We start from the raw sequence: 18,363 nt of genomic DNA, 5'->3' as shown, positions 1-18,363 counted from the left end.
CATCTCCGCGGCTCTGACCCGGAGCGACCGTTTGCCTCCTTTGTTTTTTGATAGGCTTGTCTGAGCTCCTTGACTTTCACGCGGCACTGATCTGAGTCCCTATTGTGGCCTCTCTCCATCATGCCCTTGGAGATTTTTTCAAAAGTTCTGGCATTTCGTCTTTTCGAACGAAGTTCTGCTAGCACTGAATCCTCTCCCCATATAGCGATCAGATCCAGTACCTCCCGTACAGTCCATGCTGGTGCTCTTTTTCGATTATCAGCCTGCATGGTTACCTGTGCTGATGAGCTGAGCTATCTGTGGTCACCTGTGCTCTCCACGCTGGGCAAACAGGAAATGAAATTCAAATTTTCCTGGGGCTTTTCCTGTCTACCTGGCCAGTGCATGCGAGTTCATATTGCTGTCCAGAGCGGTCACAATGGTGCACTCTGGGACAGCTCCCGGAGGCCAATACCATCGAATTGCGGCCACACTAACCCTAATTCGAAATGACAAAATCGATTTTGGCGCTACTCCGCTCGTCGGGGTGGAGTACAGAAATCGATTTTAAGAGCCCTTTATTTCGAAATAAATGGCTCCGTTGTGTGGACGGGTGCAGGGTTAATTCGATTTAACACTGCTAAATCCGAATTAAAGTCATAGTGTAGACCAGGCCTAAGTGTCTGACACAGCTGCCTAAAAGGTCCCTCCCTGAGGGAAGAAAGGACCCACCCCAAAGACAAGCAGCAAGGGAAGTATCCTCTGGATGTTGGACTTTGGTAACCCCCTTTACTTATTGTGGTTTGGGTTTCCCCACCATAGGAAAGCCTTGGACTAAGCTGACCCTGAGGGGGTGGACGAGAGGAAGAAGCCCAGGGAGGACAGTCTTAAGCAGCCTTAATTGCCAGACTACTGGTAGCCCAAAGGGCTCTGGGTCGGAGCCCAGTGGAGTAGGAGGGTTCAGGCTCCCCTCCCCACAACCCCCTTGGCAGTCAGGAGTGGCAGCCATGTCCACTAGGCCACGCTTCCCAAGAGAGGTCCGTTACAAATTGGTGGAGAATGTGGGAAACACCCCACCTCTGAGAGAAGGGGAGACTGACTGACCTAGGCAGCCAAATCACCTGATGTAGAATAACATGGGCTGGTAGGCCATCAGAGATGGAGTCAGAACGGTTGTTGAAATGGATGACTTAGAACCAGCAGGCAAAGCAACAGCAACAGCTCCTGCAGCAAATGGCTGCCCAGCAATAGCAACTGGTTCAGGACTTAGGGGCCCAGAAACAGGAACAGCAGCAAAGGTTAATTCAACAAGTTGTGGCATTAATGAAGCCCCAAGGGTCCCCCGGAACTTCTCCATTGGGGGACCTGGGACCAAGCCCAGGAACCCCACCAGTACCCATGAAGCTCACAAAGATGGGCCCTGAGGATGACCCCGAGGCTTTTCTGATGACATTTGAGCAGGTGGCGATGGCTGCCCAACGGCCCCCTGACCAGCACAGGCCGTAAACCAAGGACTGGATGCAGAGACCACCCAAGACTACCCTCAGGTCAGAGCGGCCATCTTGGACTACCTCAACATTACTGAGGAGACCTTCTGCCAGAGGTTCCGCGGAGAGAGATACTCTCCAGGGGCTCAACCCCGGGCTGTCACCCAGAAACTGCGAGATCTATGTTGGAGGTGACTAAAGCCAGAAGGGCGGCCTAAAATAGAGGTGGGCAAACTCATCCTGGTGGAGAAGTTTGACCAAATCCTCCCAAATGGGGGCAGGGACTGGATGCTCAGACATCAACCAGAGTCACTTACCTATGCTGTGTGACCGATGGAAAACTATCTGGCAGCTGAGACAGCTCTAACTCGCACATCTGAGCTGTTGCTTGACGCCAGAGATACCCCTCGACAGAAGGGGGAAGCCAACCAGGGAAGACAGAAGCTACACAGAGTGCCCCAGCCTATCAGGGGCCCAGCCAGCCCTCAAGCCTGGGGCTGGGAACCCAGGAGAAACCCCAGGCCCCCCAACCTCAGCCCGAACATAAAGCCTGGGGTCCCCAAGGGACTTCCCCACCCAAAAGCCAGGAAGGGTGAGGGGGCCAAGAATCTGGGGGAAGACATCCCCAGAGGCCCAGTTCCCAACCAGCAGTCCTGGGGCTAAACATGGGGGCCTGTTTCTCCTGTGGGCATCAGGGACACCATTATCAGGAATGCCCCTATATGGAGTGCAACTCTGGGCAAGTATGGATGGCAGAGAGCTGTGCCTGGAAGCGCAGCCCAGCAAAGGTAACAGTTCCTGTACAAATAAATGGGACCGAGGTAGTAGGTCTAGGCCTAAACTCTGCGTGTGGGCAAACTCTGGTCCGGGATGACGTGGTCCCCTACCCTGAAGCCCCCAGGGAGACCATCTCCCTGCAGTGCATTTATGGGGATTTATGGGTGCCCTGGGTAGAGGTCACCACAGGGGACAACACTAAACCCCCCTCATAGTAGGGCTAGCCCCAACCGTAGCCTACCACATTATCTTAGGTCAGGATTGGAAACACTTCTCCGACAGATTGAGGGAATGTAGAACTGCTCCTGGGAACCCGGAGGAAGCGCCCGAGGGAACCAGAGTAGGAAGGGAACCCCGGCCTGTGACACTGGCTGGAGTAGATTAGGAGCGGGACCTAGAGGAAGTGCTGCCGGAAGATCCTCCTAATGAGGAGACATTACAAACCCCACTCTAGGAAGGGGACTTACTGACCCAAGAGACTGATTTTGTGAAGGACCAGAGGGAAGATGAGACCTTGAGCCATGCATATGAACAACTTCCAGTGGTTAAAAGTGAGGTCGTAGATCCCCACCGGGTTGCGCAATACCCTCAAAGACCATTGGACGGGAAAAATTCGGTCACAACTCCTCATCCCTCGGTCGCATCGATGAGAAGTCATGCGACTGGCCCATGCCATCTCCTCTGCAGGCCACTTTGGACAGGAGGAAAACTTTGGCCCAGATCTTAGACCGCTTCTTCTGACTTGGCGTACATCAAGAAGTTAAAAACTTCTGCAACTCCTGCCCTGAATGCCAGATAGTTGGGCCAAAAGGTGGGGGGAAAGCCCCTCTCATTCCTCTCCCGGTCATCAATGTCCCCTTCAAATGCATTGGTATAGACCTTGTCGTCCCCCTGGAAAAAAGTGCCGCCGGATACAAACACCTATTGGTGATAGTCGATTATGCTACTCGCTATCCTGATGCAATCCCACTACATAACACCAATGCAAAGACTATTGCCATGGAACTACTGAAAGTCTTTGCTCAAGTAGGCGTTCCCAAGGAGATTCTCACCGACCAAGATACAAACTTCACGTCCCGCTTGATGAAAAAAGTCTGTGTCAGTTTATCACCTGCAACTGGATGGCCTGGTTGAACACTTCAGCTGAACCCTGAAGCAGATGCTAAAAATCTTTATGTCAGAAAACCTGCGTCATTGGGATCAACTGATCCCCCCTCCTGTTTGCCATTCAGGAAGTCCCACAAACCCCCTTGGCAGTCAGGAGTTACAGCCGTGACCACTAGGCCATGCTCCCCAAGAGAGGACCATTACAGTCATTGATAAAGATATTGAATAGCATTGGGCCAAGAAGAGATTCTTAGGGAACTCCACTAGAAATGCCAGCACAGAATGGTGATTCTCCATTTATAATTACTTTCTGAGGTCTACCAGTCAGCCAGTACTTAACCCATCTAGTGTGCTTTCTTCATTTTGTATATTGCTATTTTTTTAAATCAGAATATGGAGTAGTACAAAGTCACTTCCCTTACAGAAATCTAAATATGTCAATAGAACTGCCTTTGCCAGTGAAACTTGTAATCTCATAAAAAAAGCAAGTTTGTTTGACACAATTTAATTTCCATCAAACCATGTGGACTGGCATTAATTACACTGCCATCCTTTAAATCTTTAGTGACTGCATCTTCTATCAGCTTTTCCATTATTTGACCCAGGATCAATGTCAAGCTAAGTGGCCTATAGTTACCTAGGCCATCCTCTTTACACCTCCTGAATACTAATCCTCTTGAACTTTCCCAGCATTCCAAGGATTTGTTGTCCAGTTCTTACTTAAAAAAAAACTAGAGGCTGACAAATTTAACTGGGGTCAGAAAATACTACAAGAATGAGTAGAGGTCTGGAAAACTGCCTTAGGCCTGGTCTACACTACAGGGTTAGATCGAATTTAACCGCATTAGGTCGACCTAAAGGGCTCTTAAAATCGACTGTTGTACTCCTCCCCGGCGAGGGGAGTAGCGCAAAAATTGACTTTGCTGGGTCGAATTTGGGGTAGTGTGGATGCAAATCGACGGTATTGGTCTCTGGGAGCTATCCCAGAGTGCTCCATTGCTGGAGAGCACTTTGAACTCCGATGCACTAGCCAGGTACACAGGAAAAGCCCCCAGAATAGTAGAGCGTAGAATGTTTCTATGCTCCCCCTATCATCTCTGTCCCTAAGGTTATCGCAGATTAGAAGGCGAAAAAAACGCACTAGTGATGACATGTTTTCCGAGCTCATGCAGTCCTCCCACACTGATAGGGCACAGCTGAATGCATGGAGGCATTCAGTGGCAGAGGACAGCAAAGAATTAAGTGAGTGCGAAGAGCGGAGGCAGGACGCAATGCTGAGGCTAATGGGGGAGCAAACGGACATGATCAAGCGTCTGTTGGAGCTGCAGGAAAGTCAACAAAAGCACAGACCCCCACTGCATCCACTGTATAATCGCCTCCCCTCCGCCCCATGTTCTATAGCCTCTTCACCCATACGCCCAAGAACGCGGTGGGGATGAGGCTCTGGGCACCCAGCCACTCCACTCCAGAGGATGGCCCAAGCAACAGAAGGCTGTCATTCAAACAGTTTGATTTTTAGTGTGGCTACATAAGCAATGTGGCCTTGTCCTTCCCTTCTCCCCCACCCCACCCGGGCTACCTTGTCCGTTATCTCATATTTTTTTTTAATTAATAAAGAATGCATGGTTTCAAAACAATGGTTACTTTATTTCGAAGGGGGGAGGTGATTTGGCTTACAGGGAATTAAAATCAACAAAGGGGGCGGGTTTGCATCAAGGAGAAACACACACAACTGTCACACCGAAGCCTGGCCAGTCATGAAACTGGTTTTCAAAGCTTTTCTGATGCGCAGCGTGCCTTGCTGTGCTCTTCTAATCGCCCTAGTGTCTGGCGCGAAACGATTGTCTGCTGTTGCTTTCACGGAGGGAGGGGCGACTGACGACATGTACCCAAAACCACCCGCGACAATGTTTTTGTCCCATCAGGCATTGGGAGCTTAACCCAGAATTCCAATGGGCAGCGGAGACTGCGGGAACTGTGGGATAGCTACCCACAGTGCACCGCTCCATAAGTCAATGCTAGCCATGGTAGCGAGGACACACTCCGACGACTTAATGCGCTTAGTGTGGACATACGCAATCGACTATATAAAATCGATTTCTAAAAATTGACTTCTATAAAATCAACCTAATTTTGTAGTGTAGACATACCCTTAGTGTTAGATATTACAGAAGCTCAGTGAATTTAGTTTATCTAAGAAAAGATTAAGAGGTGACTTGATCACAGCCTATAAATATCCACATGGAAAGAAGAGCTGTAATCTAGCAGACAAAAGCATAACAAGATCCAACAGCTGGAAGCTAAATCTAGACAAATTCAGGCTAAAACGAAGACGTACATTTTCACTAGTAATGATAATTAACCATTGGAACAATATATCTACAGATGTCATGGATTCTTCATCATCTGAAGTTTTAAAACTAGGACAGCACTGGGTGTCTCAGCACAGGCCAGAGAATTTCACCAAGCGATTCCTGCATATCTTTGAGAAAATCTGCTCTAGGCTCAACCAGAAGTTGGATGCAGGAATCACTTGGTGAAACTCTCTGGTCTGTGCCATGCAGATGATCAGCCTAGATGTACACAAAGGTTCAAACCATACTTGGTTTTCCCAACTGAAAGGAAAAACTGAAGCTGAAATCAAATATGCACACAGCGGAAACAAAGAAATATTCAGTTTCCTGCTAAGTATGTATGAAATTACACTCTGAGGAAACAACAATGCAATCTGAAATAGAAAACGTAAAATTATGTAAAAACACCAAGAGGAAGTGCTGTATTGTTGTGATTCAGAGCTTACCTCTTCCCAGCATGTTAGCTCTCTGTCCTGTAGGCCAATCGTCCACATATCATTTAACCTAGATTATATGAAAACAATATCAAATTTAAGTTTCTTTAGGTTGGTTATTTTTAGTTTGTGAAGTTGTAATGAACAAAGACATCAGTCAGCAGTGACAACAGTCTAAACCTCAGAAGCATTCCCCGTTCTCAAATGCAGCAGGAATTCCTTAGCCTAGAGACTGTTGCTTTAGCCAGTGCCACAAAAGCTACTAATAGACTCAAGATTTTAGCACCTTTCAGGATCATCACATGTAAACCCAGAACAGTATTACAGCACCAGTCTTGTTGCTTTTGTGCTACAATGAACAACTTCATAACAGCTTTGCTCAGAGCTTGAGGATTTGGGCTGCTAACCTGTGAGATTTTAACTGAAATCCTCCTTTTTACTGTTCTGCTCCCTCCTTCCTTTCCATCCCCCACTGGCAACTCCAGACCCTGACCACAGGGATTAGTGATGTGGCCAAACCCTACCTAAAGGACATTTTAGATGAAGAACCCACTACCCCATCACTCTATTGGCGTGCCCAAATCTGACTATCTGCTCTCAATACCAGTAAGCCCCAGCCTCTCAGGAATGTTCCCTTTCCTGATGTTTGTCTGCCTAGGGACTCATGTTCCTCAGTGAGATGCTGATAACATGGTCACATTAAGCTGTTAGAGAGCCCTCATTCCTGGTTCTTCTGCCCAGCCAATCTTCTTGCAGCCATCCTGGAGACTCCTGGGAATAGGTCTCCTACCTAGGAATTGAGTAACTCCTCAAAATGATCTGTTCTTCTCACCACCTCACCCAGAAAAAAGGCTCCCATTAGAGTTAAGAAAGCCTCCAGAGACACCTCCTCCTTTACCTGACTCATCTCCCAGTGACTCTGACTCAGTACCTCACTCCAGGTTTTCATATAAGTTATAATAAGTTAATCAGTAAGGTAAATAAGGGTTGGAGATTCAGACGGGGAAAACCCGAGGGTTCTGACTACTCCGCTAAAGCTCTCACTAAGAAAAATCAGAACAACAGGGTACTTTGCCAATCCTCAGTTCCTTAGAGGAGACAGTGGCTGCTGAATGGCTTAGTGGCAATGAAAAAAAATCTGTGCTTATTCTGAGCTGTACCAAATCACTAAGGAAAAGCATAGTACCTTTGGTTGGGTCCCTAAGGGTATGTCTACACTGCAGTTAAACATTTGTGGCTGGCCTGTGTAGACATTCGGGCTCGGGCTGGAGCCGTTCCCTCTTTGGGGGGGACCCGGAGCTTGGGCAAGCCCAAGTGAGCTAACATGGGCAAGCCATAGGGGTTTAACTGCTATGTCTACACTGCAATGTAAGCCCAGGATTATGGGATTCAAGTCAGATGACGCTGGGTTGGAGAATCCAGGGCTTGAACATCTACACTGATTGTTAACTCTACGTTAAGAATTTTCAAACCTGAGCTCAAGCCTAGGGTTCTGGGGTCCACACTACAGCATGCAGACTCGAGTCAAACCAACCATATCCCAGACTTAAAATCACAGAATCATAGAAGATTCCTAGTGCCCTCCCAAAATCTGGCTGCTCTAGCCTTTGACCTTGGTGCACTGTGGGAAAACTTGACTGCCCACCCTGCACATTACAGGGAGTTTGAACAGCTGGTCAACACATCCTGATGAGGTGTCAGTGTGCTCCCAACTGCCGGAGCCAGCAACATGGAGGATGCACCTTCTGAAGAAATTCTCTTGCTTGCACTTTCATGCCTATGTCAGGAAATGGGCAGCGCTTCCATGAGACACTGGAGGACATTTCGATGGTATTTTCTGACCCACCAGAGGCACCAGACAGAGCTTATGTTGGAGCAGCAGAAGGAGGATGCAGACATGGCATGATGTTGCTCATGACACTAATTACAGCCACTGATAACCCCTATGTAAATCAGCACTTCTGAAGCAGGGCTATATGCACAGACTACTGGGATCAAATTGTCATGCAGACCTGGGAAGAGCAGCAGCAGGTCTTTTTTTTTTTTTGCACAAAGAAAGCTGCATTTCTGGAGCTTTGTGAGCAGCTTGCCTCAACCCTCCAGCATAAAGATACACACATGACGGCAGTCATCTCAGTCCAGAAGCAGGTTGCTATAACTATCTGGAAGTTGGCTACCCCAGACTGCTACAGGTCCGTTGCCAACCAGTTTTGGTGTGGGAAAGTCAACTGTGGGTAAAGTGGTTGCAGAGGTTTCTGAGGCAATCAGATATGTGGTTTACCCCATGGTGGCAGGCATAAAAGATATTCCTGAAGTAACTGCTGGCTTTGAGAGAATGGGGTTTCCAAACTGCACCTGGGCCACTGATGGACTCGTGTACTCACAGTTTGCTCTCCTCAAGGAGCACATAAACCATAAACTGTAATACTGTATAGTTATGCAAGCCCTCGTGGAACACAGATTTATGAATGTCAATGTAGGTTGCACTGGGAAAGTTCATGATGACAGGTTTTTTTGTCGGAGGTCTACATTCATGGACAGGCTGGTACACTATTCCCACCAAATGACATTGTCATAAATGGAGTTACTGTTCCCACAGTTATTCTGGGGGCACCTGCATACCCTCCTTTGCTCTGTCTTATGAAACTGTATCCAGATTTAAGAGATTCTGGCAAAAGACAGTTTAATTACACTCTTAGCGGGTGTAGAATGGTTGTTTTTGGCAGACTGAAATCCCGTTGGAGACGTTTACAGACCCATTTGGATGCCACATCACTGTGGCTTGTTGAAGGCATAGGTGAGTCATTTCCCCCTGAAAGGACTTATGACAGCGAGTGATCACTGAATTGCTACACTCAGCCAGGGGAAATAGTACCTTTATGAATATTCCTGTGGGGGAGGGGAGGGATGGGGCTCATTGATTTGGGGAGGGGGGTTCAGAGCTTGGGGAGGTGTAAGGGGTTGATTGCCATGCAATGTATTTATGCATGACATAATCACTTGTGAAATGGTGGAAGGGGGATTCACAGTATGGATTGGTGTAAGGAAGTGATCACAGAATCATAGAATATCAGGGTTGGAAGGGACCTCAGGAGGTCATCTAGTCCAATCCCCTGCTCAAAGCAGGACCAATCCCCAACTAAATCATCCCAGCCAGGGCTTTGTCAAGCCTGACCTTAAAATCCTCTAAGGATTGAGATTCCATCACCTCCCTAGGTAACCCATTCCAGTGCTTCACCACCCTCCTAGTGAAAAAGTTTTTCCTAATTATCCAACCTAAACCTCTCCCACTGCAACTTGAGACCATTACTCCTTCTTCTGTCATCTGCTACCACTGAGAACAGTCTAGATCCATCCTCTTTGGAACCCCCTTTAAGGTAGCTGAAAGCAGCTATCAAATCCCTCCTCATTCTTCTCGTCTGCAGACTAAATAATCCCAGTTCCCTCAGCCTCTCCTCATAAGTCATGTGCTCCAGCCCCCTAATCATTTTTGTTGCCCTCCGCTGGACTCTTTCCAATTTTTCCACACCCTTCTTGTAGTGTGGGGCCCAAAACTGGACAGTACTCCAGATGAGGCCTCACCAATGCCAAATAGAGGGGAATGATCACATCCCTCAATTGATTGAAGTATGGATTGATGTAGATTACTGTATGGAGGAATTGGGTTTGTATACTAATTCCTAATTATCCCTGATCATGTGTTTACCCCTATTATTTTAAATACACATTGTATGATGTGATACAGTGACAGCAATAAACTTTCTTGATGACAGAAAATTTTTTATTTATAAACATATATTAGAAAAATACAACATTCACCCATTGCCAGGCAGGCCAGCTGCCATTACCACACCAAAGCACCAGTAAAACAGAACCTTAAAGGAAAAAACAAAAACAAAAAAATAAGTGCATGAACAAGTGGAAACAATGAAACAATGTACAAGACAGAAACTCCTTACCGTTGCATGTCCCTTGACTCCCCATTCTCCTTTCCCCAATAACCACGCACTTGGCCCGGGGGGAAGAGGGTGGAGGCAACCACGTGAGAGGCAGTTCCAAGCTGTTTCTGGACTGCATCACAGGATACCGTGCAGGGGACTCGGGCCATGGTATGGGTGATGCAGCAGGAGTCTCTACTCTTGTGGCTATTAGTGATTTTAGCCTCTCAAACAGCTCTTCCTGCTGAGCTCTGTCTGCCTCCCTTAGCTACTGTTCCTTTTCCAGGAACTGCAAAGCAAGTCCCAGCTTCCACGCTGAAAATCTATCCTCAAGCTGTGTAGCCAGCATGAGCCTTTCCCATTGCCTCTTGTCATGCCTTTCCTCTAGCCGTAAGTCCCTCTGTCTTTGGTACTGGACCTGCTTGTTGGCCCTGTCCAGAACTTCAACCATAAGTTCATCACAGAATTGCTTCCTCTTGGAACGGTCTGTGAAGGCACATTAGCCCAGGCTTCTGCTAGTGTGGGCAAACTGGGGAGGTACGGCAACCAGTAGAGGTTGGCAAACAGCCAATATACAGAGCTCCACAGCCAACCTCCTTACCCTCCATTTCTGGACAAAATTTCAAACTCTACGCAAATCTGGCACAAATGATCTTGCCACCTATGGACTACATGCACCACTATTAACTGAAATGGACTAGATATGTAAATGGAACACATTTTGACCTTCCCCCTCCCCACCCTCCCAGTTCACTGTTTCCAGGTGGCTCATTACACCATTGGATGGTTACAGAATGCTGTACTTACAGGCATGGCAATGTATTATTTTAAGCAAAAATCTGTGCCTTCTCAAATAAAAGTTCACTTTCAAGGTGTTTTTAATGTTTGCATTTCCTGGTCACCAATTTGAATTCCATGTGGTGCAGAGGGGGGGGTGTAACCAAGCCACTGGTGGGATACAGTCTGCCATTAGCAGATACATGCTGCTAGCTGGGCCTTTAACAATTTTTGCATTAGCTCATAAAACAAAAATCCTTCCCATTACTGTATTAAACATTAAAATGGAGTCAGAAACTTACTGGGCTCAGGTACAGCTTCTGTCCTTTCCGTGTCTGCTGCAGGCTGCTCCTCATGGGAGTGAGGGGGATATCAAGCAGCTCCTCTGACTACAGCCCCAGGATCTGCTGCTGCTGCTCCAAAGCCTCCTTTGGGACTAGTTTCAGCAACTAAGTCACTTCAACTGTGCTTATTTGGCACCTGCTACTGGCTCCCATCAGTCCCCACACTGGATTCTGGGGCCAGAAGAGCCCCATCCCAGCTGCATCATGCAGCACCATTGCCAAACTCATCATAAAACGGGCATGTCAGCAAGTTGCCCAAGATGCAGTTTTGGTCCCTGGTCTTCTTGTACTCAGTCCTGAGCCACTTAATCCACTCCTTGCACCGGTCACCAGTCCAGTAAATTTGCAACACTGCCAGATTCTTTGCTATTTGCTGGCATGCAGGGTCATTCCTAGTAATTTTAGTAAAGTCAACTGTTTTCTGGCCTCACACCAGAGATTTCCCAAAATCTGTCTATGCTCCCATGACCATGAAGCAGCACACTCTGCAAAAGACTTTTGTTCAGTCTCCACTGCAAACACAGAAGGCTCTCTGAAGGCGTGTTTGCAACTTGGTGTTAAGAAGACAATGGAGGGGTTAAACACTGACTGACCGGGCTGCTGCACTACATCAAGGTGGGCTGCTTCCATCTTCCTGAAGTTGATTGCCCATGAGACTGTGGGATACTTTTGGCAGACACCCAGGACCTGAGTCAGGCGGGTTTCATCTAGCCTGCAAAGCAACAGGGCTTGAACCCTGGGTCTCAGTTAGATTCTGACCTGAACCCTCCAGCCCCACAGGGTCCTAGGACCAAGCCCAAGTCTGTGAGATGTGTGTATAGACGGAAGGGGGGTTGGGGCTCGGGCTCATGCCTAAATCTGAGCCCGGGCTTACATTGCAATGTAGACGTATCCTATGTGGCTCTGTTTGCTACAACATCCTGTGCTTTCCTGTTATGACTTCAGGCATAACCATCACATACATAAATGAAATCACACTGTTTTAAAGCTATATTTGGATTTTTTTATTTGGTCATAGAAATGTCGTGTTTGATTTGTTTTTAATTAAATCACAAGGGAACTATCCCCACACTCAAGAATCCTAGCTTCACTCTATAGCATCCAGGTAGAGACAGAAGTTCTCCAAGAGGTCTCGCATTGGACTGCTTCGGCTCACCACTGTCTGCTCTGCACAGGTCTGCTGCAGCCTTAACAACTCCACTCAGGCCTGGTCTACACTACGACTTTAATTCGGATTTAGCTGCGTTAATCCGAATTAACCCTTCACCCGTCCACACTACAGAGCCAGTTAATTCGAATTAAAGGGCACTTAAAATCGATTTCTGTACTCCACCTCGACGAGCGGAGTAGTGCCTAAATCGATTTTGTTAATTCGAATTAGGGTTAGTGTGGCCGCACACCACCGAATTACTGTGGTTAAAGTAATGGGGTAGTGTGGCCGCACACCACCGAATTAATGTGGTTAAAAACCGAATTAATGTGCTTAGTGTGGCCGCGCACAATCAAATTTATACAACCTGTTTCCCAAATTCGAATTATCTAAATTCGGATTAATCCTGTAGTGTAGACATACCCTCAGTCTGCCACTGTCACGCCACTCTGATGCCTCCTTAGAACTGCTTCAGTCTTCTACTGTCTGCTCAGGAAAAGATGCTCAAAGCAGTTTAAGTTTCTGGGTTGAGATGTCTCCTCTACTTCCTACGTTTGGTTACTGATGGCTGATTAAGACCCTGAATAACTGCTTCCCCTTAACCACCATGGGCTCGATTGAGTTCACTATTTTTTTAAATAGGAACACCACAACATCCAGTGCAAATAGCTACAGTGTGACTGGGGTGCAACCTGGAAATAGGGTATTCCTGTGCCCCCTTAGTTCTCCAACCTGGGCTGTCTCTCACAATGCTTTGCCAGTGACAAGCAGTAAACCTGTCCAGCACAACAGCATGTGGAGCCTCACACCCAGATAGATTGCATGAATGCTCCCAGAGCCACTCACAAATCACACAAAGAAAGGCACCAGCCAATTCCCCCCAGCTCCCCAGCCTTACACCCCAGAGCTGTACCGTCTTGCCCTGGTCATAAGCCTGGCCAGTGTAAGTTTATTACCCAGTCTGCCCCTCTCTCAATGTGGAGAGGTCATGCACTAGCCTTTGTAACCTGAGCTGAGATTTCCTAAGCACTTTACCTAAAACAGTATGTTTTGGTTGAAGTATAAAACAGATTTATTAATTACAGAAATATAGATTTAAATGATTATAAGTGATAGGCATAAAAGGTCAGAGATAGTTACCAAAGAATATAAGAGATAAGTGCACAATCTAAATCTTAAACCTTATTACAGTATTTAGATCAAGCAATTTTCTCACCCACTGGATGTTACAGTTCTTAATACACAGACCTCTCCCTTAACCCTGGACTAGTCTTCTCAGTTGAAGCTGTCATCTTCTCAGCATTCTTGTTGCTTCCAGCATAGGTGGGGGAGGAGAAAGGCAAAAGCATGATGCCATTGTCTCTATTTTATATTTTTAGTCCATGTGCCTAGAAGACACTTGCCCAGAGTCACTGGGTTGAGCAATCCCCCGGCGTAGTCTTGTGCTACTGAGTACAGGGTTGAGCAGTCCCCATTGTGTAGTGCTTGCACAAATGTCATTGAATTGTAAATCCCTTGATTACAACTCCCCTGCTGATTAATGGTTGTTGAATGCCCTCCTGGGTGGGGATCACCTCCTTCATATGTCACTAGCAAACATTCAGCATATTTCAGTAACAATCATACAGCAAAATCTCAAAAATTCATACACAGTAATGATATTCCATACAAAGCATGCCATGTAAGATACCATATGAAAGGTCATAATCTGCTGAAACTTATTGTTCTCTCCAAATATGTATATCAAAGTGGGTTCTACTGCCTCACACCTTGAATACTGCATGCAGATCTGGTCACCCCATCTCAAAAAAAAAAAAAATTTGGAATTGGAAAAGTTTCAGAAAAGGGCAACAAAAATGATTAGGGGTATGGAACAGCTTCCATATGAAAAGATAATAAATTGACTGGGGCCGTTCATCTTAGTAAAGAGAAGACTAAGGAAGGATATGATAGAGGTCTATAAAATCATGACTGGTGTGGAAAAAGTAAGTAAGGAAGTGTTATTTACCCCTTCTCATAACACAAGAACTAGAGGTCACCAAATGAAATTAATAGGCAGCAGGTTTAAAACAAACAAAAGAATGTTTTTCTTCATACAACGCACAGTCACTTTGTGGAACTCTTTGCCAGAGGATGTTGTGAAGGCCAAGACTATAACAGGGTTAACTCGATAAGTTCATGGAGGATAGGTCCATCAATAGCTATTAGCCAGGATGGGCAGGGATGGTGTCCCTAGCCTCTGTTTGCCAGAAGCTGGGAATGGTCAACGGGATGGATCATTTGATGATTACCTATTCTGTTCATTCCCTCTGGGGCACCTGGCATTGGCCACTGTCGGAAGACAGGATACTGGGCTAGATGGACTTTTGGTCTGACCCAGTATGGCTGTTCTTATGTTCAGTAATGGAGAATCCACCACTACCCTTGGTAAATTGTTCCAATGATTAATTACTAGCACTTTTAAAAAACTGCGCCTCTGATTTTTAATTTGAATTTCTCTAGATTCAACTTCCAGCCATTGGATCTTGTTATACCTTGTCGGCTAGAGTGAAAAGCCCTCTATTTTCAAACTTTGTTCCCCATATCTCTTCTTTTCTTTTGCTAAGGCCTGGTCTACACTACGATTTTAGGTCGAATTTAGCAGCGTTACCTCGATTTAAGCCTGGACCCGTCCACATGACGAAGCCCTTTTTTTCGACTTAAAAGGCTCTTTAAATCGATTTCTTTAATCCACCTCCGACGAGGGGATTAGCGCTGAAACCGGCCTTTCCGGGTCGGATTTGGGGTAGTGGGGATGCAATTCGACGGTATTGGCCTCCGGGAGCTATCCCACAGTGCTCCATTGTGACCGCTCTGGACAGCACTCTCAACTCAGATGCACTGGCCAGGTAGACAGGAAAAGGCCCGTGAAATTTTGAATTTCCTGTTTGCCCAGCGTGGTGGAGAGTCCAGGTGAACACGCAGAGCTCATCAGTACAGGTAACCATGATGGAGTCCCAGGATCGCAAAAGAGCTCCAGCATGGACCGAACGGGAGGTGCGGGATCTGCTCGCCATATGGGGAGACGAATCAGTGCTAGCTGAACTCCGTAGCAGTAAACGAAATGCCAAAACATTAGAAAAAGTCTCAAAGGGCATGAAGGACAGAGGCCATAACAGGGACGCACAGCAGTGCTGCGTGAAAATTAAGGAGCTAAGGCAAGCCTACCACAAAACCAGAGAGGCAAACGGAAGGTCCGGGGCAGAGCCGCAGACATGCCGCTTCTACGCTGAGCTGCATGCCATGCTAGGGGGTGCAGCCACCACTACCCCAACCCTGTGCTTTGACTCCGTCAATGGAGAATCACAAAACACGGAAGCGGGTTTTGGGGACGAGGAAGATGATGATGAAGACATTGAAGATAGCTCACAGCAAGGAAGCGGAGAAACCGGTTTCCCCAACAGCCAGGATATGTTTTTCACCCTGGACCTGGAACCAGTAACCCCCGAACCCACCCAAGGCGTGCTCCCAGACCCTGAGGGCACACAAGGCACCTCTGGTGAGTGTACCTTTGTAAATATTACACATGGTTTAAAAGCGAGCGTGTTTAATGATTAATGTGTATGGGGATGGAGCGGAAATCCTCCAGGGACATCTCCAGAAAGCTCTCCTTCATGTACTCCCAAAGCCTTTGCAAAAAGGTTTCTGGGGAGGGCTGCCTTATTCCGTCCTCCATGGTAGGACACTTTACCACGCCAGGCCAGTAGCACGTAGTCTGGAATCATTGCCTAACAAAGCATGGCAGCGTATGGTCCCGGTGTTTGCTGGCATGCAGACAACATCCATTCCTTATCTCTCTTTGTTATCCTCAGGAGAGTGATATCATTCACGGTCACCTGGTTGAAATAGGGTGATTTTATTAAGGGGACGTTCCTGCTCTGTTGAACAGAAATGTTCCCCGTTGTTAGTGATCATCCCAGAGAATTGGGTGGGGGGGGGGGAGGGGACGGGGGTTAGTTGGGTTTGTGCTGCACGTTAACCCGGAAACCGCAGCCCCTCCTTTTAAACTGAAAATCCATTTTAAATGGCCAACCCAACGGACGCTTGGTATGTGAAATGAGGGCACTGCTGTTTGAAACCATTCCCACATGTTATGAAGGTTAAAAAAGCCAAAGACTATGGCTTACCATGGCTGCCTGCAAGCCGAATTCTGTTGCCTGGCACTGCGTGAGTGATCTCTCACACCAAACCGGCAGGCCCTCAATATAAGAGGAAAAATGTGACCTTGTAACGAAAGCACATGTGCTGTGTAATGTCAACAGCAAGATTTAACGTGAAAGAGTGTACCCATTGTTCTCTAAAATGTGTCTTTTTAACTAACACCTCTCCCTTCTTCTCCACCAGCTGCAAATGCTTCTCCTTCGCAGAGGCTAGTGAAGATTAGAAGGCGAAAAAGGCGCACTCGGGATGACATGTTCTCGGAGCTCCAGATGTCCTCCCACGCTGACAGAGCACAGCAGAATGCATGGAGGCAGACAATGTCAGAGTGCAGGAAAGCACAATATGAACGCAAGGACAGGTGGTGGGCTGAATCGCGGGCTGAAGAGAGCAAGTGGCGGGCTGAAGATGATAGGTGGTATCAGCTTGCTGACAGAAGGCAAGAGTCGATGCTCCGGCTGCTGGAGCATCAAACTGATATGCTCCAGCGTATGGTAGAGCTGCAGGAAAGGCAGCAGGAGCACAGACCGCCGCTACAGACCCTGTGTAACCAACAGCCCTCCTCCCCAAATTCCATTGCCTCCTCACCCAGACGCCCAAGAACGCGGTGGGGGGGCCTCCGGCCACCCAGCCACTCTACCCCAGAGGATTGCCCAAGCAACAGAAGGCTGGCCTTCAATAAGTTGTAAAGTTTTAAAGTGCAGTGTGTCCTTGTCCTTATCTCCTCCCCCACCCCAACCGGTGCTTCCCTCCTCCTCCACCTCTCCCGGGCTACCTTGGCAGTTTATCCCCCTATTTGTGTGATGAATTAATAAAGAATGCATGAATGTGAAGTAACAATGACTTTATTGCCTCTGCAAGCGGTGATCGAAGGGGGGAGGGGAGGGTGGTTAGCTTACAGGGAAGAAGAGTGAACCGGGGGAAGGGGGTCATCAAAGAGAAACAAACATAACTTTCACACCGTAGCCTGGCCAGTCATGAAACTGGTTTTCAAAGCTTCTCTGATGCCCACCGTGCCCTGCTGTGCTCTTCTAACCGCCCTGGTGTCTGGCTGCACGTAATCAGCGGCCAGGCAATTTGCCTCAACCTCCCACCCCGCCATAAATGTCTCCCACTTACTCTCACAGATATTGTGGAGCGCACAGCAAGCAGTAAGTTTCGCTGAGGTCTATCCGAGTCAGTAAACTGCACCAGCGCGCTTTTAAACGTCCAAATGCACATTCTACCACCATTCTGCACTTGCTCAGCCTATAGTTGAACAGGTCCTGACTACTGTCCAGGCTGCCTGTGTATGGCTTCATGAGCCATGGCATTAAGGGGTAGGCTGGGTCCCCAAGGATAACTATAGGCATTTCAACAGTTATTTTCTGGTCTGGGAAGAAAGTCCCTTCCTGCAGCTTTTGAAACAGACCAGAGTTCCTGAAGACGCGAGCATCATGTACCTTTCCCGGCCATCCCACGTTGATGTTAGTGAAACGTCCCTTGTGATCCACCAGTGCTTGCAGCAGCATTGAAAAGTACCCCTTGCGGTTTATGTACTCGCTGGCTTGGTGCTCCGGTGCCAAGATAGGGATATGGGTTCCGTCTATCGCCCCACCACAGTTAGGGAATCCCATTGCAGCAAAGCCATCCACTATGCCCTGCACGTTTCCCAGAGTCACTACCCTTGATACCAGCAGCTCTTTGATTGCATTGGCTACTTGGATCACAGCAGTCCCCACAGTAGATTTACCCCCTCCAAATTGATTCCCGACTAACCAGTAGCTGTCTGGAGTTGAAAGCTTCCACAGGGCTATCGCCACTCGCTTCTCAACTGTGA

General features: G+C 47.5%; 1 protein-coding gene across 5 annotated transcripts in view; it reads right to left on the bottom strand.

The window, feature by feature from the left end:
- The window catches only part of LZTR1 (leucine zipper like transcription regulator 1), a 243,911-nt gene that overhangs the window by 164,691 nt on the left and 60,857 nt on the right, over positions 1 to 18,363 (bottom strand). For all 5 annotated transcript variants that reach the window (XM_026655098.2, XM_026655095.2, XM_026655096.2 and 2 more), the window contains exon 7: positions 6,151 to 6,208. In XM_026655098.2, the coding sequence (XP_026510883.1) occupies positions 6,151 to 6,208 (58 nt within the window). The remainder of the gene's footprint in view (positions 1 to 6,150; positions 6,209 to 18,363) is intronic.

Source organism: Terrapene carolina, unplaced genomic scaffold (genome assembly GCF_002925995.2).
Source record: "Terrapene carolina triunguis isolate 2854851 unplaced genomic scaffold, T_m_triunguis-2.0 Scaffold195, whole genome shotgun sequence".
Lineage (NCBI taxonomy): Eukaryota > Metazoa > Chordata > Testudines > Emydidae > Terrapene > Terrapene triunguis.
The sequence above is the reverse complement of the archived record's forward strand: the minus strand, read 5'-3'. Positions and strand labels throughout refer to the sequence as shown.